Source organism: Aedes albopictus, chromosome 3, assembly GCF_035046485.1.
Source record: "Aedes albopictus strain Foshan chromosome 3, AalbF5, whole genome shotgun sequence".
Classification (NCBI taxonomy): domain Eukaryota; kingdom Metazoa; phylum Arthropoda; class Insecta; order Diptera; family Culicidae; genus Aedes; species Aedes albopictus.
Window position 1 is genome coordinate 54,983,994 of NC_085138.1, and position 26,196 is coordinate 55,010,189.

Genomic DNA, 26,196 nt, shown 5'->3' on the forward strand with positions numbered 1-26,196 from the left:
AATAGTGATAGAAAACATACGACAATCACCTTAGGGAATGTGGAACACACGTGAATTCCGTCGAGAAACTGGAAACGAAACTTATCCCTTACAACATTATATGACGAGATTTAGGATTAATATCTCTTAAGTACGAAAAAAGAAAGCTACGCCGAAGATCTTGTGATTCGGACAGTTTCGAACAGCGTTCATGTCAACATTAATATACATATGTCGTTGATTTAACTTTTGAGCCTATAGGCACAACGACCTGATTGGGACAAAGCTTGCTTATAAGATTTAACAGTTATTTACTAACCGCAGTTTTCTCTTGCAATGACAATTTTTGCATTCGTATATAGTGAATACACTTTACGCTCAAGAAAATTAGGAATATTTCTATAGTGAAAAGATACTGAACCGATCCAGGATTGAAACCGTGAACTTCAGCACCCTCTTTCTAAAACCGCAGTAATTTACTAATACGAGACGTCTTGTATGCAAACATATTTATAAATTTTGCATAGAAACACTACTCACATCTTGCGACACCAACTTGCTAGATTTTGTCCAAAATCCTTCAAGTCTTTCAAAAATAGATTGAGTTCTGCCTTTATAACCCTATAAACAACTGAAAATGTTACATTCAAGATCTCCTAAACAAATTGTTCCTGCATTTCTTCAAAAAAAAGGAAATATGTGCAAAACCCTTACAATTTGTTTGAAATGTTTCCTAAAATCTTTTTTTCGCATACAGATTCGTTTTAGGATACACTCAAAATCCCCAAAACTCCTCTAAAATGACTCCACAGTTCTTATAGAATACTTCTGGTTACATCCTTGAAAAAACTGCAGATTTTCAGTTGCACTGAATAATCTCACACTATCTTCAAGTATCAGAATCCCAAATAAGGAATTCAGTACGGAACGTTTCAATTTAATAATTAGCTAATAAACCAAGAGGCCAATAAACGTCAAAGTTACATATTTACAAACTCAAAATAATGCCTTGGAAATTCAAAACTTCTCCATCTAGTAATCCGTGTAATTTGAGATTCCATTCGATCAAAACAAACTTGTTTACGTTAGTACAAATTCAGGTGAAGTTCATAGTAATTTATCGAAACAACTTTCAAATCCTGGTCGCTACCTAGCTACAAATCCCGAATCATTTGCCTATATTTTCCCTGTTCAATAACAACGACGTGGTAAGCTGCCCTTTATGAATATCGCATGCACTGGCTCTCCCTAATTAGCCTATATGTATATCCATTACACATCAGAAGTGGCCTCAAATTCTGTACCGTGTAAGCCGCAGCAACATGCCAAGCCACTCTCGCTTGAAGGAGACGCACGGTGTCCCACGATCCTGCCCGGCCGATGGCGAAAAAAGGTAAACATTTCACCTAACCAACCCACTCACTGCCAAATATTTTGCGCACAAGCAACAAAGGGAAAACGGCGAAAACAACTTTCCATCGTCGACGTACACCTACCCACCTAAATCATGAATGAATTCCGGTTCGTGCGGTTGCTGCTGGCAAGGACGAATTCCGCGAAGCTACGCGCCGCAAAAGTTATTGCTGTGTGTGCGATTGTTGTGAGCTGCAGTAAGCGAACTGCATGTGTGCACGGGGTGGGAATGCATTATGACTGGTCTGGTCGGTCGCTTGGGTCTTGGATCGCTTCTACTGCTGAAATATGAATAAGAGACCGATCGAGAATCGCGAGCAGCCGATCCGGTGGATTTGAGAGAATCTGAGCGCGCGGAGAGCGACGGGAGAGTTTAGTTTAGTGGGTTGTTATTTTGAAAGTGTTGGCTAGCTGCTAGCTACTGCTAACTGAATGCATGTCATGCGCACTAACTGGCAGTGGCAGTCGGTTTCACTTTTTATTCACAAGAAATCTGTGAAAACAAGTTAGAATCACGGTTAGGGTTGGAAACGGCGCCGCCGGTGGTTCGTGGGTAGGTTTGCGAGCAACTGTGTTAGTAGTGTTTTCCCACAGTGCATCGGGTTCCACGTGATCACCAAGACATATGCCGCCCTAGAGACTGCTTTGAAATGTGGAAATTCCACCCGCCACCACTGGTGGAGATAGGCTGTTCGAGCCCGTATGAAGTTGATCATCGATAATTAACTTCTTTTCTTGATCAACCTAGATAGTTGTGTCGGTAGTGATTGTCTCAATTGGCTAAGAATAACACTATGGACCGCCTGTGTGGTAAGAGTCCTCTAACAGGTGACCCCTAATTCATGGTGTGATGCGGCTATATGATTACCGTGCCTAGGAATGAATAGCTAGGGGGGGGCAATAAAAACCTAACCGCTAACGGAGCCTGTGGAGTACTAGGGCGCCCTCCACAGTATTTTGCCCTTACTGCGCTAACAATCAGCTGCCCGTCTCTATTATCAAACTTGAGGCTAAATAAGGGCGAGATTAGGAAGATGTAGTGAATTAGTTTTTATTTTCAACTATATGGTTTCACATTATGCGATTTACACAGTGTACTCTGTGTATCCTCGCCTTTGGCGATTTCCAAACGATACCGATCTGGTTTTATTGCTGCTGTTCTTTGTTGTGCTGTGGTTGTGAAGAGTTTAGTCTTGCCTAGTTTTGGTAGTGGCTACGGTTAGAATAGCTCAGATCAATCTTCAGCATAAAAGAACAGCAATGATCAATCTTTGCAGACTTATTTATAACAGCCCAAGTGGCCTTAGTCCATGAACCTTACTTTCGTAAGGAGAATTTCTGTCTAGGAAACCTTGTGAAACCGGTGTTTGCTACTTTCAGTAAAAATAAAATGGCAAACTCGCGTGTCATGCCTCGAGCTTGCGTACTTGTCAACAACGCAATAGTTGCTACACTCATCTCTGAACTAACCACCAGAGATGTATGTGCTATCACAATGAATATATCTGTTGGAAACCTCAACAGGAAACACGTCTGTTGTTCAGTGTATTTACCGCATGATTCACCATCCACTACGGATCAGAAGGCCGACTCCAGAGGCACGTTATCCTCCATTTGGGACATTTGTGCCAAATGCCAAGCCCCTACGGATGCTTTCAAACAAGTCATCGCATACTGCACTTCAAAAGGCCTTCCGCTAATTGTTGGCAGTGATGCTAATGCTCACCATATCATCTGGGGCAGCTCAGACATTAACTTGAGAGGCTCCAATTTGATGGAATACTAAGGTAGTAGAGATCTTGCATTACTTACTGCATTACTTAACATAGGCAACCGCTCAACCTTCATGGTATCTGCTAGAGAGGAAGTGTTAGATATAACGCTTTGCTCTAGTAGAATTGGTCACGACTGACCAATTGGCATGTGTCAGATGAAGAATCTTTATCTGACCATCGCTACATCTTTTTTGATCATTTAAATGTTACTCCGGAAACATTGCGTTTCAGGAATCCTCGGTCAACAAACTGGGATCTTTTTACTGATTTGGTTTCGGCCAAATTTCATGTATACTTACCATCCATTGACACTCCAAGTGATTTAGATGATGCCGTTGATACTACAACGACCTTCATCATGGAAGCTTTTGAAGAAGCATGCCCTCTACGGTCTGTGAAGATCATAAGAGGAACCCCTTGGTGGAACTCTGATCTGGCGAAACTCAGGTAACAATGTAGAAAGAATTGGAACAGACGACGTTCGGCTGGTTCGGAGGCTTTCAGGTCGGCTCGCAACGCCTACAGGAAAGCTCTCCGGTCTGCTGAACGATCCGGCTGGAAAAAACTTTGTACAAATGTTTCCAGTTTGAGTAAAGTCAGTCGGTTGAACAAAATCCTTGCAAAATCTAAGGATTTCAAAGTGAACGAACTTCGTTTGCCACTTCACTTCCTCTGATGAGGAAGTTTTGGAATGTTTATTTATTACACACTTCTCCGGATGTGTGGATACTTCTTCTTCGGGTGAACCTGATGTCTTTTCTTGTAGTTATGATACGCTAGGCTCGGCGCGGAGTATCATAACTATAGAATCGATTGAAAGGGCACTAAATAGCTTTCTTTTTCTTCTTTATGGCTCGACGTTCGCATTGGAACTTGGCCTGCCTCTCTTCAATTTAGTGTTCTTAGAGCACTTCCACAGTTATTAATTGAAGGGCTTTCTTTGCCTGCCATTGCATGAATGTGTACAATACATTGTGTGGCAAGTACAATGATACACTATGCCCAGAGAGTCGAGAAAATTTTCCCGACCGGAACGGGAATCGAACCCGCCATCTCCGGATTGGCGATTCATAGCCTTAACCATTAGGCTAACTGGAGACCCCACTAAATAGCATTGCTCCTTTCAAATCTCCTGGAACAGATTGGATATGGCCTATTTTGCTTCAAAAGGGATTTGATTATTTCAAACATGTTTTGAAAAAACTTCTTGTTCGCAGTTTTGTTACAGGGTGTATTCTCAAATCTTGGTGGGATATTACTGTAAAATTTATTCCTAAAGTTGATCGCGCGTCGTATGAAGAAGCAAAGAGTTTCAGAACTATCAGTTTGACCTCTTTTCTTCTGAAATACTTAGAACGTATTGTCGATCACCCCATCCGTGAGGTTTATCTGGTCAACGCGCCTCTTCATGTGAAAGTTTGGGAACCTATGCCTTACATTATATGACGAGATTTAGGATTAATATCTCTTAAGTACGAAAAAAGAAAGCTACGCCGAAGATCTTGTGATTCGGACAGTTTCGAACAGCGTTCATGTCAACATTAATATACATATGTCGTTGATTTAACTTTTGAGCCTAACGACCTGATTGGGACAAATTTATTCCTAAAGTTGGTCGCGCGTCGTATGAAGAAGCAAAGAGTTTCAGAACTATCAGTTTGACCTCTTTTCTTCTGAAATACTTAGAACGTATTGTCGATCACCCCATCCGTGAGGTTTATCTGGTCAACGCGCCTCTTCATGTGAACCAACATGCTTACCAATCTGTAAAGTCTGTGACTCTTTTACATAAGGTTGTTCACGATATCAAGAAAGCATTCACTCAAAAGCAATCTTGTTTAGGTGTTCTCTTCGATAACGCGGGTGCTTTTGACAAAGTGCCTTTCAATGCCATATTGCAAGAAGCATGGAACCATGGTATATGATTTCCAATTGAATTTACCAAATGCTCAAAAACCGAAATCTATTCTCGACATTGCGTCCAGCAGCTATTAGGAAATTGAATGTTTGTGGATGCCCTAAGGATCCACTCTTGTGGAATCTCATTGCAGGTACGCTATTGAGGCAACTCAAAAATAGCGGGGTTATTACTTTGCCAACGACTACCTAATACTTATGACACACATGTGATACAAGAATCACTGTAAAATTGCGCTTGATGTGAGTGCCATACTGAAAATTCTCTCAGTTCAAGTCAGTCTTGTTAGAATTTTCTTGACACTGCGTACCGTTGTACAGGAATCACACTCGTATGACATGTCTGTCCGTATGACATGTCTGTCGTATGTTAGTCGGTATGTACATAAACACCCTTTTCGACCTGATGCGAAGCGCTCTTCAGGTAGTTGAGGGTTGGTGTCACCAATATGGCCTTTCGGTTAATCCGAGTAAACCATCTATTGTTATTTTCACGGAAAGGCCACTCTCAGCAGCACCACTTCTGGTTAACGGAATCCCAATTCCCAATCGCGAAACTATGGAAGTTCTTGAAATCACACTGGATCGGAAACTGTCTTTTCGATCAGAATCCCGAATCAGAATCAGAAGGCCGGCTCCAGAGGCACGTTATCCTCCATTTGGGACATTTGTGCCAAGGGAATAGTTAAGGGGCGGTGCAACACTAAAATAAGCCTGGTTGAGGCGATATCTGGAAAACGATTACGAAACATAAAATCGTCCCATATACGAGCTACCGATGTAGTCATGTCTAGTCGAGCCTCTACGGTATTGTTGCAGGAGATTACAGTATGACCCATAAAAAAATGCGAAAGTTTTCGAAGACATTGCTCACGTGCTTCCAATCGATAATCTTTGCATTTTTCTATTGGATAATATAGTCAAGACACTAATTTATCAACGGCATAGGAACATTTACTTATTTGAATCATAAACCTTTGAAAAAAGTAATGTTGAAGATAAGGATCTCAAAAACGTCCTCGCGCCAGAGGTGTTTTTTTAAGGTTGTATTTTTTGTCAAATTGCTCTCAATCACATTCAATTAAACTTTATTTCAAGAACAGCACTTTCATAGCTGTGGTGGATAGAGTCAGATTATTAAGTAAAACTTCTAAAAATAATGTTGTGTGTATTCGACGAAATATTCGTTATGGACATCCCTATGTTGAATCAGCGTGGAGGCTGCCGGAATGGAAAAAATAACGAAAACAGTAGCCTACACAACTTTGGGACGAACACAATTCAAAAGAAAAAAAAAACGAGGAACAGCCCGAGCGCGAAGGGCTGACCTTCGGTAACGTTCGTGCGTGCTGCACTAGAGCGGGACTTAGGTAACGAACGAAGTCTGGCTAGAACTTTACCAATGCGTTCGGCTGACGTATCCGTGTGCGCGAAGAACGCAACAGAAATCATGGTCAGTCTGATAACGATTGTTGAAGCGAACACGCGAAAATTTCATTTCGTCCGTTTTCGATCACGACAATAGCTAGACAAGGTCTTCAGGCGATCGTTGGTGATTTAGACAGGTGAAAAAAAATATTATCTTATAAGTTATGTGACATTTACTGAAAACTAGAGTGTGCGACAAATGGACATTTTCAGAAAAACAAATGTATGAAGTATCAATAGTATTTGTGTCTATTATAAACGTAGGTTTATGAGCCTTCATTAGCAAGAAATTATTTTGATTTTTTTTCAAACAGGGTGAAGTTATTAATGGATCTATCTTATCTAAGGGTTTTGAAATATGCCACATTTTTTTAGTTTTTGGTTCCTAAGCATCTGATATTGTTTTCAAAAAGTTTTAGGGCCGCGTTTTTAAGAGTACATATTTCTGCATGATTTACATGTATTTAAAAGTTTTCATTTCAACTCGTAAAGCTCCAAAAATTCGAGGAAACATTTATTTTTTTCAGAAATTGATGGCAACTATTAGGTATCCCATATACGTAACCAATGAATATTTTGACACTTTTTTGAGATATCCTGTATGCCAATCACCTCCTTATTGTAGCCCTATCTAAAAAAAACTGAATTTATAAGAAATATTGCAACAAAAATTACCAAAGAAAGAAAAAAATGGATTTTCGCATTTTTTATGGGTCATACTGTACCTGCAGAGTATCGAAAAAACCTGCAATATACAAAAAAAAACACGACTGTCTCATCCATGTTTTTTTATGTAATTCCTCCAGGAGATCGGAATTCATTTCAGTAGTTTGCTCCAGCTTTTCTGTGATGCCTCATGCAGTACCTTCTGGAGCTCCTATAATCGTTTCTTTAGGGATTTCTACAAGAATTCCTTTTGAGATTTTTTCAGGAGTACTTTCTCTGTCTGGGTACTTCCCTGGTAATTTCTTAAAGAATTTCCCGGGAATCCCTCTATGACTCCTCCAGATATACTTCTAGCACAGACAAACAGACGTCTTACTATACACACATCCCTATCATTTCCCTTTTCAACGGACCATTCAAACATTCTGTAGCTCACTAACCTCTCGCTCATGGCGCTCGCGTCGTTTTTGCTCCTGTTTGACGTTTGCTCATTACCGCCAACTACTCAGTGGGTTTGCGAAACACAGCGTAATTATCATTGGGCGGTTATACTTTTGTGACGTTAATTGTAATCGCACTTTGTTCCAAGTGATACGTCTGTTTGTCTGTGCTTCTGATAATTCAACGGCAATTCCTTTTAAGTTCCCCAAGACTTCCTCCTGCATTTGTCGTAGAAACCCACCACGACTTTCCAGGGAATTTCCTCATGATTTCCTTGGAAATTTCTTCATGAAATATCCGGAGTTTTCGTCTTAAGATTTGTACGAAATTTTCTTTAGAAGATCATCGGAAATTCCTCCAGGATTTCCTCAAGAAGTCCTACAGAAATTATGCATAAATCTTTTCTGGATTTCCCTAAGAAATCTATCAGGATTTCACCGGAAATTCCATCATCCCCGTTTCATGACAATTCCTCAAGCAGTTCATCGGGATTTTCTTCATCAGTTCCTCGTGAATTTCTGCAGCAGTCCCTAAATATTTCTCCAGGTGTTCATTAGGAATTCCTTCGGAATACTTCCAGAAGATGCTCGGGAATATGCCACGGAATTCTTCGGGAAGTTCCTTGGGATCTTCACTAGAAGCTTTTTGGAGAATCTTCCAAGAGTGTTTCGGGGATTCCTCCAGGAGTTCCCCGGGAATTCCTTTAGGAGTTCCCTGGGAATTCCTCTAGGTGATCCCTGACGGTTCCTCTAGGAGTTTCTCGGGGGTTTCTACAGGAGTTCCCCGGGAATTCCTCCAGGAATTCCCCGGGGATTTTTCCAGGTGTTACTCGGAAATTCCTCCTGAAATTCCCGGGAATTTCTCCTGGAGTTCCCCGGGAATTCCTCCAGAAGTTCACCGGGAATTCCTCCAGGAGTTCCCCGTGGATTTCCGCAGGAGTTCCCCGGGGATTCCTCCAGGAGTTCCACGGGGACTTCTCCAAGAATTTCCCTCCAGGATTTTACCGGAGATCAGTGAATCAAAATTCAACCATCGCGCAACAATAATGACAATGTCGCAACCTGTATTTGTTGCGACAAACAAACCCATGCGACATAAGTTTGTCCCAACTTAAAAATAATGGGATTAACATCGTACACCACGAGTTTAGAGATTTTTAAGCCTTGCATTGCGATTTTCGAACGGTAACTTCGAGTCGGTAAACACTACAACTCTGGTAAAGCTATATCATCAAATAGTTTCGACTTTGGGTTAGCAATAATTGATTAATCACGAGTTGAAAAGTACGCAACAAATTCAGCTTCCGTTTTGTCTGCAACAAAAAATTTCGAGATCATGTCATTATCTGTTACCAGTAGGGATAAAGAGTAATCGTCGCACCTTCTTTGTTGCTTGTTTTGTGCCTCTTTTGTCTGACAATTCTCTTCACTGCCGGAGATTCCTCTTTGAGTTCACCGAAATTTGTGGTTCCTCCAGGAGATTGTTCCAGGAGCTCCTCGGAGATTTCTCTAGGAGTTCCCTTAGGATTTCTCCAGGAGTTTCCCGGGGATTCCTTCAGGAGTTCACTGCGGATTTCTCCAGGAGTTCCTCGGAAATTCCTCCAGGAGTTCCTCGCAAATTCTTTCAGGAGTTCCTTGAGAATTCCTTCAGAAGTTTCTCGGGAATTCCATCAGGAGTTCCTCGGGAATTCCTTCAGGAGTTCCTCACGAACTTCTCCAGACCTCTTGGGCTTCACCCAGTGACACAACTCTATCGGGGCGGCTCTAGAAGCTGGTCGGCACAACAGCTAAAGGTGAGCTATCTTATTAAAATGTAACTTCTGTAGAGACCCTGGTCCCCAAACCGTATATCGTAAAAAAATCTGAGAGAAGTATCAGTCAGCAGAAATATACTATACTGATGGATCAGAGCGTTAATGATTAATCATAAATTTAATCATGATTAATGATTAATGATTAAGATTAATCAAAATCATTAATCATAATCACAAAAAAATCTCATTTAATCATTAATCATTAATCTTAATCACACTGTTTTTGCAATCTAATCATTAATCAGTAATCATAATCATCAGAAAAAATATTAATCAATCATTAATCATTCATCACCAAAAATGATTCATCATATAAAATATATAATCCAATTTAAAATGGTTCAAATGCTGTTTCAAATAATATAATTTATAATTCTTTTTACAAAAATCTCCCGGACTACCCGGAGTTACCCTTTACTTTTGAAACTTCGAAAATATTTTAAACAATAAATACATTTTAATCATTTCCAGTTTTTTTGTGATTGATTAATCATGATTTTTAATCAATGAGCCGTTTTTAATCATTAATCATAATCATTAATCACAGATAAAACCAATTTTAATCATTAATCATAATCTTTAATCATCCTAAAAATCAAATTAATCATTAATCATAATCAATAATCACCAAAATTGGAATTTTAATCACCAATGATTAATCATGATTAAAATTTTTGTTAATCATGAACGCTCTGTGATGGATTATACACAGCAAAAACAACATTTTTTTTTTCAAAAAATCATCTAGCATCCTTGCACAGGAAACACAAGAATGTCACACCATATGGAAATAGAACCAAAAGGAAATAGCTTTGGCGGTAGGCAACGAAAAGAAGAGTATGTACAAACAAATGGAATGAAGGACAGAGGACGAACAACAAAACTGATTGGTGGACAACGAAATCAGGACATTGACATCAACACATTTCATGAACTACTGAAAGAACTGAAAAAGTCATATGGCTTTGTTAGCCGTTAAGTCATGAACGATTAAATAAATACTACGGTAAGTAAATGAAGTGATTCACAATTGAATTACCCATGCTTTAAGAGTTGCATAATATAAATTAATGCGCCTCCTCTTCGTTTCGCTCCTTCCGAAAAGACGCTGGTAACTGCATAAAAGCTCATATGTCGGCGAGTGCTTTTTCGCCCAAAACATTATATTTAAATTTTGCATTTCTTCGGGAAATTCTGCTTAAACGTAAACTGGAAATCAATCGTTCATGGTAAGAGACAGTTATGCATAACTTGAAAGGAATAACCGCATTGACCACATTTGCTGCCCCTTTTCAAAACTAAGTTGTCACTTAAACATTTTTGACTAAAGCCCTCCCTCACTAAAACTAGTTTTGCCTCTGTAGTACGCTGATCGCTGCCACCCACCAAGATAGCCGCGAGCTACCCGGCAACGCTAAGCCACAACAACAGTCAGTAAAACCCCCACGACAACGACGACAAAAACCGTCAACATCCACATGTTGCTTCATTCGTTCGTTCTTTCGTTCGCTATAGAGCGCAGATGTTTTTGTTTTGGACTCGGAAAAGCACAAACGACGAAAACCGACCACCCATCAGCTCGCAAGTGGTAGTTGTTAGCTCGTCACGGTTGGCAGCTCTGCCCGGGCTACCAACCACGCCGGATTGGGGTAAGATTTTCCACCACCAACACCACCGCCACCCCAAGCGAGAAGGGTGCGCTACTGTGTAGTACACAGGTGCCTAGTCAGTCAGTTTTCTTTCTCGTTTCGTGTTAGAACGTTTTCGGACCGGAGTCGATATCGTCTACCGTGTGTCGTTCCGTGGCCGTGGTCGTGAGAAGGGGGTTCAGGGCGCAGACCTTGTTATTGGAAAGTGGCATCCTTGAAGCACACGGGCGTTGTTGTAAAATTACAGTTTATGAGTTTATGGATTGCGACGGATTGTTGTATTCGTTTGCGTTAATTAGTATGGTTGGGGTTTTGTTGAATGGTACAGTGAAAAATGTTCTGGAAGGTGAAACCGTGAAACAGCTGAATCCTGCCTCAGAGTAGTGCAGAAAATTGGTGTTGGCAAAACAAGGAATCTTCTCCCACCCGCGTTCCTCGCTGGGTGTTGTGAGGGCAGGACTAACCCCGTGTGCTATGAGTCATCGATTTTGACACAGGCCACCAGTAAAGCCTGGAGTCGTAGAAGACATTCCATGTTTAACATCCGCTGCGGTTGGCCCCGAAGTGTACCGCGACGACTAATTGCCACTGCAAGTGCTGCTGCGACGAAGGATATGATATCGATTACGCGCTAGTGCCCGCAGGTTCAAGTGGTCAGCTCTAGCTACTAGTGTATGTGCGTGTGTGCTCGTTAAGTGTCACCACCGCAAGCGGGTGGTGCTAAAGTGTAATGAAAAAATTGATTTTCTGTTGTCGCTGCTACTTCCTCATCATCGGTCGAACGTAAAAAGGATATCCTGTCGAGTCGAGTCATCGTCTGTACGATGCTTTGACGCTAGTGAATCTGTGCTTCAAAGTTCTGAAGTGAAACGAGTCAGCTTTTTGTGTTGTACAAGCATCCTACCGCAAGCCACCTCCTAATCGGGCCAAAAATCGAGCAAAACAACTAGAAGCTTCTCCGTAAAAATCCGTCTTGGCGTTTTCATTTAGCCCAAGTATCCACCCACTCGTCCAGAAAAATGAACCACCTACCGCCACCGCGTTGCAACCACCTACCAAACCAATTCACCATGTCGCCACCACGGTCAGCAACGGTTGTTTCTAATCATTGTTAAGACCAAGGCGGTGGCGGCGGCGATGGCGACGACGACGATGATGACGACGGGATTTCGGTCGTTTATGGCTGTATAGTTTGTTCACACAGTGGCCAGAGATTGGATAAAATTTCGTTTTTTTTTTTAATATTTTTCTCTGAAATCCACTTCTACCTTTTTGTAATGTTTGTTAAATTATGTCCAATTGAGTCGCGATTGAGAAAATTTCGAAAAAGTGTATAGTACAATCTATGATTCCCGTTGCAAATCATATTTTCAATTCAAAATAAAGTTTTACGAAAAGTTCATAGAAATTTTCAGTGAAGTGTGATATTTCTGACACCTAATTTGGAAAAAAGTGATCGAACCCCAAGAGTTTCTCCAAGATTTTTACGTTCTCAGAGAAATTTAATATTTAGTGTATCATTGTGCTTGCCTCACAAATTAAACAAATTAAAAACGCCCTTCAATTGGGTTTTTAATTTTTGATAAATGTATTGATTTTTTTTATTTTAAACGAAAGAGCACTTTTTTCTGAGTCACTATGATTTTTTTTCAGATTTTTTAACTTTATTTTAGTACCTAAAATCTATTTCAAATAGATTTTTTGAAATCACCTTTTGACAGCTGGGCAGCTTCTTGACAGCTCCGCCCAGTACAAAAACGCTCACAAACAAACTTCAGATTGATCTTTAATAGGTTCCCCAGCACCAAAATTCATAAAAATGTGGATTTCGGCTCAGTTGGGCATGCAATTTTAGAATATGGAATAATCTCTACATTGCTGAAGAAGCCACTGTCAATGTATTGTCCTACCCATGATTTTTTTATGAAAAATACAAGGAAACATAAAAAGGGAACAACAAGCAACGAATTCACCGGATATTCATATTCAGCTGGTTTTCTGTTTGCCTTTGGTTGAAGCCATATGCTAGAGGCAGGACAGATCTAACGAGAGAAAATCTGTTCTCGAAATGTTGTTCAGAATCCCTCACAGTTCCTCAGATTTCCTCCCATTTATACTAAGTGTGACCTGGCACCAATGTCAAACTGCAATATGTTGCATGTGCTGAATGAAAATTGCAGTTTTGGGGATGTCTTTCAGCAAATTTCGTCGAGCATTGATAACAAGAGTATCTCAGAATTTCTCAGAGTTGCTCTCGTTTGCACAGTGTCTTGCCCCTAGGCCATAAGCGCCAACTTATGACGTAATTAGGGGGCGAAGCTTGTCAAAATAGGACAATAATGAAATTTTCCAGCTCAATGTACTATTTTTCACGTAAATATGCCTAAATAAAATAAACTGCGTCGGTATTTTTCGGAATTCATTGATTTTGAAAGGCCTTGCCCCGCAACTACGTCACAAGTTGGCGTGTATGGTTGAAGCATCGGATATGCTGAGAATGCCCTCCAAGCTACATTGAAAGCTCACTCATTCAAACCAGAAAAAAAAAACGAAAAAATAACTGAGGTCCAGCGCGCGTGAATCCCGCTAAATTTGCTGCTCCTTGCGTACACAAACTCGAAACGACGATGGATGGCACAAAGCGATCGTGAACTTGTCGCTCACTATTCACTGTTCACACTGCCTATTCGACACGTTTTAATACGACACTTTTTAATTCGTACAGCGTTCGACAATTGTCGAATTAAAAAGTAATGAAATGTAACAGCGATCTGTACTGTAAATTTTACTATTCACTTTTTGCACAGGCTAAAAACTCGCAGCAGCGAACATTTGAATCTTCCATACACACTGTTTACTTTTTGCGCCGGCTAACCAACTCCCGGTAAGCAAACTTCATAATAAAATGTCGTGCACTCTGTTTATATCTCGTGCTGAAAAACAAACTGTTAGCAAGTGAACATCCGAAACTTCATTGTACACTGTTTACATCGACTAACCAACTCCCGGTAAGCGAACTTCCAAAAATATTCTATTTATGCACACTTTTCTCGCCGGACAAACTCCCGGTAAGCAAACTGCCACACACACACTGTATTGAATTTAGAACCAGAAGTGTTGAGATTAACGTGCCAAAATAACAAAATTCCAAACATTATTTTTTGCCATTACGTCGTGAAAACGTTAACTTTTCACTGAGCAAAACCCAGATAACAATTTTATGCTGAATAATCGTTTTCCAAACATTTTAAAGCAGCCTTCATTTGAACAAAAGCTGAGCACAAGATGTACAATCCTTTATTCAGCCCCTAAACATCTAATTTTGATGATTTTATCCAACCTAAAGCTGGTTGGAGGTTCATTGAAAGGCTGATTTAAGGCTTAATATGCACTTAGTCAGCAATCAATTAAATTAATTGAATTTGGTACAAAATAGAAAAAAAAAACATTTTGAAACTTATTTTCACCATTTGCGACTTTCCATTTCCAGAAGAGATGCTTCGGAATATATAAATTAATCTATGGTAAAACTGGGAATTGAAGTCGGAACTCCTGATTTATAGTCACTCACTTTATCATGTGGTGTAGACACAAATGTATACATATCCTCGAAAACGAAAGCAATGCTTGTTGTATCTGAAAAATCAAGAACTTAAGTTGAACTAAAGCTGTATTGAGGCTGAAGAAGCTATGTGGACTTTGTGAAAACACTGGCTTGGCTCAGCTGTCAAAAAATATTTGCTTAAAGGTTGAACAACAGATGATTAATTCTGCATATTGGTGTACGTTTCAAAGCTGGTTACAAAGATGAACAATATTCTGTTTAACTTCATATTCAGCTATCTATGTATAGCTGATTAAAGAGGTTAAACAAGCAATACTTCTGAACAATATTCAGCTGTCATTATATTTAGCCACTAACACCATTAACCAGCTAATGTCCAGCTAATACTCTCACTGTTCAGCATTCATTGTTACTTGGGAAGGGCGCTAAAACGGCCTACTTTTTTCATCAAAACAAAAGTGCCGAAAAGTACTACTTTTCGACACTTGTACTGAAAAGTAGCACTTTTCGGCACTTTTACCAACAGACATTTTTCATTCATTTTCGTGTGTGTAATCAATAGTAGGATGAACTGTTCATTTAACAAACATTTAACAAATTTAAGATCTCACTTGAAGTGCAAATTTTCGGTAATACCAATCCGTGTGGTCAAATTATGAATTTCAAATAACTCAACGTACATTTGTAAAGATGGGTAAATTATTGGTTAAATTGGGAAAAAATCCACAGCTCAGGTGAGATTTGAACTCACGACCCTTATTCGCTAGACAAGTGCTTTACCAACCAAGCTACCGAGCCAATTAATGACCCGGCAACTTAGTTGTCATAAGGTTCAATTCTAATCTCATCGATCTATATCATCTTCCCCTAAACCACAAATATAACCATCTCTGTTGTACATATGTATTGTGCATCCTAGCTTAATCACTCAGATCCTGCTGATCTGAGTCAGCCGCCATGAGATTGCGCCCGTTTGATTTGTACACGGCGGCTGACAGCTCCACCCGGCGGCTGCCAAACAGTTTTAGCCAAGCTGCACACCGTGTACAAATCATACGTGCGCGGTCTGGCGCGATCTGAGGCTGCGCGTTTCGAACGCAGCTTGCTGAGAATCTAAGATAAGCGCGACAATACGAAGAGCGAAAGCGATTTGTTTATTGTTTGAAACTGTTTGCCTATCGTACAGGCAACGCTTCCTCAACCACTTGTAGAGAAAGAACAATGCTACCTGGAAGGCGATCAAATTTAACATCATTTAACTCGTTGCATAACCCGATTTTTTCAGCACTCATCGTATTTATCGTACTCGGCAAGCCTCGTTGAATAAATGTACGATTCGTACTGAAACAATCATCATTTTGCAACTTGTTGCATAAATAACTGTTAATTTACAACTTTTAAACAGAGTTAGGCTTATTTTCGTAAGCTATCGATCACTTCGCCATGTGTTGGCCGGTATGCAAATCTTATGAAAAGAGTGAATGCGTCAAAAATCCCCATGTCGTATCGTACGCTAAGTCCACTTTTTCCCCTTTTTCATATTGAACTCCGTATCGTAGATAATATTTAAATCGAGCCATTTCTGGATAGAAAACCAAATTTTCTTTCAGATACACTAGGATCAGCTACGTACTTACGAACAAATTATACGATAGAGTTGAGGAGGAGCTCTTGCTTTTTTAGCTGATCAATCCTATATCTGTTGGCATAGACATCGAAAATAATGATACTAGAAGCCATTGCAGCTGAATGAAATTAGCAGCTCATCAGCTCATGAAGCGAAACATCTTGAAGACACAGAATTGATTTCGTCGGATTAGTCTCCCCCGATTTTGCTAGGTTTTTGATCGGCTTTTTTGAAGATTTTAAAAAGACATCTAGTAACGAACAAATCTCGCGTTGCATTTGAAAATGGCCAAAACTCTTCTAGCGCCTACACCCTATACAATACAGTCAGGTCTTTTTTTACGCGGTTTTCATTTACGCGGCCGCGTAAATGAAAACTCCATACAAAAAAAAATTTCATCGTCTTATTTTTGCATGATTCGTCGAGAAATGGTGAGACTTTTTTACGCGGTTTTTGGAATTTTGAACTGAGTTTTTTTTTACGCGGTACGTATCCCCCGCGTAAAAAAAAACCTGACTGTATTCTAAACCAATAATCGTACAAAGATGCAATATTCTTGTTCTTTTAATGTAGTTGAAAGGTGACAACGTTAAAATTAAATATTACTGCCGCTAGTAACTCTTCCTGAATTTACTCCACGAATTGTTCTTGAGATTCTTCCAGAAATGCGTAATGGGTTTTCCATTCTATTCTATTCTATTCTATTCTATTCTATTCTATTCTATTCTATTCTATTCTATTCTATTCTATTCTATTCTATTCTATTCTATTCTATTCTATTCTATTCTATTCTATTCTATTCTATTCTATTCTATTCTATTCTATTCTATTCTATTCTATTCTATTCTATTCTATTCTATTCTATTCTATTCTATTCTATTCTATTCTATTCTATTCTATTCTATTCTATTCTATTCTATTCTATTCTATTCTATTCTATTCTATTCTATTCTATTCTATTCTATTCTATTCTATTCTATTCTATTCTATTCTATTCTATTCTATTCTATTCTATTCTATTCTATTCTATTCTATTCTATTCTATTCTATTCTATTCTATTCTATTCTATTCTATTCTATTCTATTCTATTCTATTCTATTCTATTCTATTCTATTCTATTCTATTCTATTCTATTCTATTCTATTCTATTCTATTCTATTCTATTCTATTCTATTCTATTCTATTCTATTCTATTCTATTCTATTCTATTCTATTCTATTCTATTCTATTCTATTCTATTCTATCCTATTCTGTTCTAGTGCTTGCACAGCCAGTATTGAAAGGCATCCTGGAAATATCAAAATTTCTTCTGATATTTTCTTGTCAGCATTAATATTTGCAGCATATCAGAGATGATGTGAAACAAATATTAAAACGGCCAGGTCCACTGTGCAGACTAATGGGTTGGAAGATAAATCAAAATCAAAAGGCAATCAGGTCATCACTTATGAATAACATGATTGACAAACTTTTTTGAATTGAATGAAGGAAGAAACGGGGATAACCGTACCAACCGTTTCGTTTAAGGGGAATGGTGTTTGGATATAAAATCGTTGAAAGTGGAGCTGTTAATAAGGTTAATGCACACTCCGTTGGCGTCTCTTCTTCTGGGATGGGGCACAGGCATTCCAGAAATGCGTACTGGGTTTTCCTAAAACAAAATCCTTTGGAATTAACTCAGGAATTTCTGCTAAGATTCACCCAAGAGTTCCCTCCAGGAATTTCTTCTGTAATTTCTTTAAGCAATCCTTCATGCATTATTGAGCATTTTTTAGCGATTCCTTCTGTGATTTCTCCAGGCAGTACTGCTGGGATTATTTTAAGAGGATCATTCCTTCACGAATATCTCTAGATTTTCACTAGAATTCGTTCTTGTTCGTTCTTGGAATCCTCCAGAAATGACTCCTGTGCTCTTCCAGAGATATCTCCCAAGATTTTTCAAGAACTTTTCCAGAAAATTTTCCAGGAATACCTCCGAGGATCCCTCCAGGAATTCAATCAAGTATTTAACCAAGATTTCTTCGAGAGGTTTCTCCAGAGATTGTTCAACGAATTCCTCCAGAGATTACTCAGTAATTCCTCCAATGATTCCAGTGGCGATTCCCCAACCTCAAATCTACATGTGCACAGGGGATACACCAGGGATTACTCTTGGGGTTCTCCATTGATTCCTCATAGAATTTCTTATGGGATTTATTCCGGAATTACTCTATGATTTCTGGGGATCGTTTAGCGATTCCTCCAGGAATTTCTCCGGGGATTTGTATAAGATTTCCTCTAAGTAACGTGTTTTAAATCAAGGAATATCTCTAAGAAGTATCCAGGAATTGCTCGAGCATTGCTCCTAGGATTCCTTAAGGGATTTATTAGGGATTTGACCAAGAATGTCTCTAGGCATTTCTCCAGGGAATCTTCAAGAAATTACGCCGAGAATTTATCTTGGAATTCCTCTAGGGATTAATGTAGGGATTCATCCAGGAATTCCTCCAGGGATTTCTCAACTATCTCTCTGAGGATTGCTCCTGGAAGGAGTTACTCTACGAGTTTATTTAGGAATTCCTCAAGGCACCTCATCAAGGATTATCTTAGAATGAATCCAATAATTTCTCTTGGTATTTCTCTAGCGGTTCCTCAAGGAATTTCTGTAGGGAGCGGACCTGAACACAAGACTATCACGCCGAGGACCTGGGATTGAATCCCACTCCCGACAGACTCACAAAATGTGAGTTTTTTCTTCGGAAGGGAAGTAAAGCGTGGGTCCCGATATGAACTAGCCTAGGGTTAAAAATATCGTTAATACAGACAACAAAAAAACAGAGTTTCTCTAGGCATCAAAACATGAGTTCCTCTAGGAACTAATCTTGGAATTCTAAAAATTCCTTCAAGGATGGCTTCGAGAATTACTCTAGGGATTCAACCTGAGACTCCGCATGGATTTATTTGGGTTTTTTTACTATGCATTTCTCTAAGGATATCTAGACTATTAATTATAGACTATATGCAGTTATAAACTATATGCAGATATAGACTTGTTTGGTAAGTGAAGAATTAGCTTTAGGTTAAAATTCTCAATAATTAAAAAAACATGTTTGATGATCTAAGGTCAATTGAACCTAATAACCTAATGACTTCCGACTTTCGGTCTAATGACCTAGCAGCAGATAATCCTCAGAAAGACATGTCAGGTCTTTTTGAACAAAATAATCAACCTTTTTCGGGTAGTTTCGAGATTTTGTCAAACTCTTGCCAACAGTCTTGCCACTGTGCAATGGAGACGGCAACGACGATGGACGACTTTTGCCGTTTTTGATTGTGTAGCAACGACGACGGTGAAATAGAATAGGTACTCGTTTCACTACGTTCTTGCCCTATCGCAACCATCTTCGCAAAAACGTCTTACACTGTGTGCATTAAACGCTAATGCACGTTAGATCCGTTCAATGTTCAAAACTTTTTCCAAAGAGTCGGCGTCGTACAACAAGTTTTCAATTTGTTGAACCTCTCTAAAGCATATATGTATGGATCTACCGCAGCCGTATACAGCAAACTGCATTACAGACGAAATGGCAAATGTTGTTCTGACCGAAATATGCATCACATCGGCATAGTGCACATTCGATGGTGAATGATGCGAGCGAGTGAGCAGTGTGGGACTGGTGCATACCGGGTGCAGTTCTGCTGCGACTGTCACTATGTTAAATCGATTTGACAAACAATCCTGGCACTACTGCGTTCATTCGGGTGGTTTGCGAAAAGCATCCCATATCCCAATAACTATCTATCACTACTGAACTGACTATGGTATTCCAATTGCTTATGGCAGCCAATGAATACGAAATTCACTGCCATGGCCTTCGGTTTCCAACTCTATAGTGTTGTATCGGCCGATTTCATTCGTTAGTAAGTAAGAGAGCTCAGTCGCAAGTTTGTTTGTTTGCACGCCTTGCCGGTTGCAGTTTGCGAGTCAATTAGTTTGTGTTAGTGCTGGTGTCGAACTGATTTACTGCCATCGGATTCTGAATGGTTCGCCCTGGGGAAACAATATACCTAGTTAACGGGGTTTGTGTCCATCGAGCTGAACATTTTATTGAACTTTTTATGGCATACGAATGTTTTAATGAACGATATTTACTGCAAATTGTTTATGGCCTGGGATTTCTAACCCATAATTAAATGGAACGATGAACCTAATGAGCAAAAATTGGTTGGCAATACGCAGAGCCGGATTTTTGACAAATAAAAGAAATCATTATTTTTTTTGGCTGGTTTGTGTTTGTCTTCTGGATCTGTTCTAAAAATTAGAAAAAATAGATAATTTTTGCAAATTCGTTGTTCGGGATTCACAGAACATGCCCTGCCCTCCCTATCCTTCCAGCTTACATATTTTGCATCACATGTTTCACTTGTTTTAAATGATTGACCAACAAATTTCTGCATTACATCGAATGTATCCCGGGTAGAGGTGAAGTACTTACGTTCAAAACGTGATATCGGTTTGATTGAAAAAAGATCTAGAAAATGTTCCTGGATCATCTGAACTGTATCAAAATTTGATATTTCAAGATCAAACGAATAGCTTGCTGCTATTGTTTAGATCTTGAAAGATTTTAATATGATCTGATGGTGATGTTCCAGGAGCAAATTTAATTATCTAAAAATTTAGATCTTTTATCTCATGTCAAACGAATATCACATTTTGATCTCAATATATATCAAAATATGTTATTATTGAACATTTTTTCCTCTACCCGGGATCATTGGCCACTGTAACACTACTTTTAAAGCGAACTTTACTGTACTAAATTTTGCCGGTTTTTCCAATTATATCATCCTTACGAATCATTAAGGCGAAACTGGATTTTTTTTTCTTTTTAATTTCTTTGTATTTGTGAATTTAAACTTAAGCTAATTTTTCACACGAAACTGGAAGCATTTCCTCATTTGTTTGGTTTTTGATTTTTTATAAAATAACGAAGCAATATTTTCAAAATCGGTTTTCGTACACATGTAGAGTATGGATCAAGGTTTCTCCGGATTTTTTTTTTTTTGAGGTTGAAAATGTTTTTCGTTTTTGCAAAAACCATTTGTTTTGTAAAATTTTGTTTAAAAATAGTTTTTGGAAAAACGAAAAAGATTTTCAATCTGAAAAAAAATCAGGAGATACCTTGAATCATACTCTACATGTGTACGAAAACCGATTTTGAAAATATTGCTTGGTTATTTTATAAAAAATCAAAAACCAAAAAGTGAGGAAATGGATCCAGTTTCGCCTTAAGACTACTTGGTAAACGATACTAAGGACTGTTCATTAAAGAAAGTGGACACCTGTTTTTCAATAGAAAATATGTATTTTCGAATAAATTGATAAGTTTATTTTTTATAAATGACAATCAACATACATGTGGCCGAATTCACGTGAGTTTGAACATTTACTTCGCTTTTCGGAAGAACGCTCGGACTTTCCTCTTGATACCTCCCATAAGATTCTGCACAACTTTCTCCGTAACTTTTCGTTGAGCCGCAGACCAAATTTTTTTTGAAGCAATCAACAGAGCTTGCTTCTCTTCCATCTTTCTTGAGATGCCACTTAATTATTGTCCGGTATTTTTCCATATGACGCTGTTCAGAGAAGTTTTGTGGATTTTGCCATTTTTCGACAAAATCGACTTTTTTCCGTCTTGAGCATCTCTAGTGTAGAAGAATCGTAATAAGCGGATGCCAGATCCGTCTAAAACAAAAGAGGATCCGTATGTTTTCGGTAGATGGGTGGAAGTCGTTTTTTGATGCATTCCTTTCTGTTATTTTCACCGTTAATTGTTCCCGTTGTAAACTCTTTACAAATTTTTCAGTTCTGATGTATCCTACATCATCCGGCACATCTGTCCCCTGCTTAGCGTTAAAAAATTGCGGTCCCGGAAGTGTATTAGTAAGCCAATTCTCGAAACGACAACTTTTTGGAACACCATTTGTGCAGAATTAATCTGCTAGTCGCAAAGCTAATACGACGTATCGCTCGAAATTTCTTACTTTTTCCGTTTTCTTTGAGTGTTTTGCCGAAGTTAACAATATTTTTACACACTGAGCAAAAATTCACATTTTTTTGTTTAGTTTTAACTCTAAACTATTGGTAAACAGATGTCCACTTTCTTTAATGAACAGTCCTTACGCAGCGATAAACGCGCGGGTATTCAGCAAGACCATACTTAGAGTGACGGGTTCAGTAACCGGTCGGTCCAGAAACTTTTCGTAATGGAAATTTCTTTGACTTCCTTGGGCATAGAGTATGTTTGTGCCTGCTAGACAATATACACACACATGCAAAACGGCCATTGGCAGATGAAGCTTCCAGTTAATAATTGTGCAAATGTTCACAGGGTTTGTCCCAGTGAGGTTCCGTTACGCCAAGAAAAGGAGAGAAGGATGCAATATCAACTTCTTTGGGGAAATCTCACACCTCTCCGAAAGGTGTCGCATCATATTATAAAATAAGAATTAACAACACGATTGGAAGCGACTGAAAAGGCGCTCCCATACCTATATGACTGGTATTAATTGTTGTGGTTTAGCGAAGCGGCTTAGCTGCCACAGTCAGTCAGCGTAGGGGAAAACGGAGTAAGATGCCCTTTTTCAAACTTTCATTGTCTTCAATGATAAATAGCCTCACTTGTTAGGCTTTCAAAGTGGTAACAGCAACTAAACAATATTTGCTTGATGTGGACCTGATGTGATGGTTAGTAGAATACTTGACTATCACGCCGAGGACCTGGGATCGAGTTCCACTCCCGACAAACTAATAAAAATGTGGGTTCTTCCTTCGGAAGGGAAGTAAAGCGTGGGTCCGAGATGAACTGGCCTAAGGCTAAAAATCTCGTTAATACAGATAAAAAGAATATTTGCTTAATATTTCAGTAAAAATATTCACAAATTTTCTGCATTTTCATCGATTCTTAGAGATTTTAAAAACTGGTTCGTAAAACGGAAGGCGTACAAAAAGGCCATCTGCCATGGTGTAAGATGCAACTTCATGAAAGCATTCAAAAATTACGTCCATCATTGTTCGGGCATTTTCGACTCCCTTTCCCCCCTCTGTTCCGCGTTTTTTTTTTCGTACTCAATACATGAAGTGTCATCCCCCTCCTCGCTAAACGATGAATGAGCCATAACATGTATAGCGTAGACAATTAGACATCAACAACCATGCGCCTCCATGTGTTTCTCAATCTCCTTGGAAACATATGGCTGGTAATAAAATCATCAAAAAACGTTGATTGCAAGCACAAAAAACCGGAAGTTGCCAATTTTCATTGGGAAATCAAAAGTTTTCCCGAGGATTTAGCGGCCTAGCTTCCAGAAGAATGTTTTATGCAATCATATCTTGACACCATTCACTTATAGTACTGATGCAATCACATTCAGGATTGATTTTATGAGTTCAGCCAGTCATTTCACCCCATCTAGGCATTTTGGACTTTGTTCCCCTACTTATGGGGAACCCACTTTGTATTAGTTGCACTCTGTAGCAGTTCTTTTGTTTCACTATCATTGTCTATACCGGAGTCAGGGGTGTTCGGTCAGTGTGGTTGCGGTCATCGCCAGTGAATGCCACCCTACTGTTCGTCGTTGTCGTTGGGCTTCCGTGTTGGTTGAACTGTGCTAGTAGATCGTACAGAAGAAGCGACTTCGGCGTTAGTCGTTCGAATAACATCGTGAATGATAGATACTAGTAAACAGTTTGCAATTCTATCATCACTACATCAGATAAAGCTATAGAGTTGAAATTATAGAAAATAGACTAAATGATCCGATTTAGGAGAACTGGCCTATAGTTTTACCTGTTCCAGGGACTCCCAATCAACGAAACTTCAACGTTCACAACTTTGACGATTGTAATAAAATTCATTTTGAATGACCTCTATCATAATTCAAATTCTAGAAATTTTCAAAATTATGCAAAACGGTCGGTTGAGCGTAGTCGCCATAACCAGTACGTGTGGGTGATAGATTGACACTGATCTTATTGCTATTCAATATGACCGTTAAACTGCGAGACTGTAGCATCCACACATCATATCCAATATGGGCACATTCGCTGCGCTCAATTAGATTAATGCTGTTATTTTAAATGCGATTTTGTCCGATTTTGTCCGTCAGCAAACGTAGTCAAGCGAGCGGAACGTTTTCGAATCCCGTCTGTTTGGCACAGCGCGGATGTAATGACAATTTGCAGCAAACATGCGTGTTTGGTTGATGGGACACGATGAGAGCGTGGCGCGGGTATCGTGAACAGCATTTCAGATTCCAATAAACGATACGCTAACAACGAACGATAGGTAGGTACCTACCTACGAACGAGGAGGCAACAACTCTGTTGCATGCAATCTCGGCGGCGGTGATGCTCGCAGATTGAATCGAAACAATTGTCATTCAGTAAGACAAGCGAATAATTAGTGCTGATTGTAGGCATTGAGTTAGGGATTTAATTACAGATTGCGGCATGGTAGGAAGCACACAATGTGGATAAATGTAAACACTTTGCAACATATTGATGTGACGGCTGTTATGTATGATTTCAAGAGATAATAAGGATGTTGCAGTAATCTGCTCGCGTCTGTTCAAAAGGGGAACAACGTGTCCGGGTAAGAGCCTAGCACAGCCGGTAAACATAAAAAAGCATAATTAGTGAAGAATGCTTTCGGTTGATAACTGTGGGAGTGCTCAGCAAACACTTAGCTGAGAAGCATGTTCTGTTCCAGTTGAATGATTAGAAAAATTAATTTAGATTTACTTGTGAAATTTTTCTGTATTTTCTCCAAGATCTTCACGAGTTCAACGAAAAACAACAAAAAAATGTGTGAAAGCTCTATTCTCTAAGAATTTCTCGAATAAAATCTCCCATAAAATGCCGAAATGTATCATACATACATTTTTCTAGCAAAAGCTTCTCAAAAAAAAAAAAAAAATAATTAAATACATATGCCCAACAGGCCCCTAAAATCGATCAGAAATTTCTTTCAACATCTACATAAGGGTGCCCACACTTATATGAAAAACAAAAAAAATCGAAAAATGCCAAGTCTTATCTCCTGAATCAGTTGTTTTAGACTCCCAGAATCCAAGTTCAAAATTTGAGCAAAATAGATTAAGTCTAAGGGGGCGCTCAAGACGCTTGAAGTTTATATATTTTTTTTTATTATAGAGGTTTTAAACCTAGGTTCATTCGCCTCTTTTGAAATATATATGGAAAAACTAAATGTATGCAGAAATTTTAAGTTTTCGAATTTTGCCGCTAGTTGGCGCTGTAAGTGTTCAATAATCAAACCCTTAGGTATTCTTGTAGGAGACTATATGCCAAACAACTTTGTCGAAGACCGCAAAGTGATCCGAGGTCTGTGAAGAAAGTTATACCCTAGGCAGTGTGGGCCACCTTAACTACATTGATCCATTACATTCACGGTGAATTATTTTATAGCTTCTGTCACAATTTTTATGCAGAGTTCAGCGAGAGTATTCACTTGCTAGTTTTGAACTGTAAATTATTCATAAATCTATGAATATTGAATAATCTTTGTACCTCTATCACGGGACAAAAATATCGAACTCGAAACTGGCAAAACGAGTCATGATTAGAGTTACGTACTGTCACTCTCAATGGTAAGCAAACCCATCCCTGTGGAATCACCGTTACTTTTTTTTCTATCACAACTGAACTGACTGTGATTGCATTAAGATATTACAAAAAAACAAAATAGTTATTTACCGCAATGATGTTTCAATATGTGAAACAAAATTAATAAACAAATTTATAAAATTAATAAAGTACTGCATGTTTGTCATATTTGGCTAAAATCGGCAAAACATCAGTTCAGTTGCAATGATAGTGATCTGGAGTACGAGTTGATATGAAGTCGTTGCCTGCCATAGT

At 38.9% G+C, this 26,196-nt stretch overlaps 1 protein-coding gene across 11 annotated transcripts in view; it reads left to right on the plus strand.

Moving 5' to 3' along the window:
* Window positions 1-26,196, plus strand: part of LOC109411329 (phospholipid-transporting ATPase ID) — a 421,272-nt gene that overhangs the window by 317,602 nt on the left and 77,474 nt on the right. The window contains exons 1-2 of one of the 11 annotated variants that reach the window (XM_062859673.1): window positions 1,038-1,187; window positions 1,263-1,372. The exons of 2 other annotated variants lie outside the window; for them this stretch is intronic. In XM_062859673.1, the coding sequence (XP_062715657.1) occupies window positions 1,360-1,372 (13 nt within the window). In that variant the 5' untranslated portion in view covers window positions 1,038-1,187; window positions 1,263-1,359. Of the gene's footprint in view, window positions 1-1,037; window positions 1,188-1,262; window positions 1,373-10,820; window positions 11,955-26,196 lie in introns of those variants that run through there. 8 more of the 11 variants (XM_029870779.2, XM_062859666.1, XM_062859667.1 and 5 more) reach the window with 8 other exon arrangements.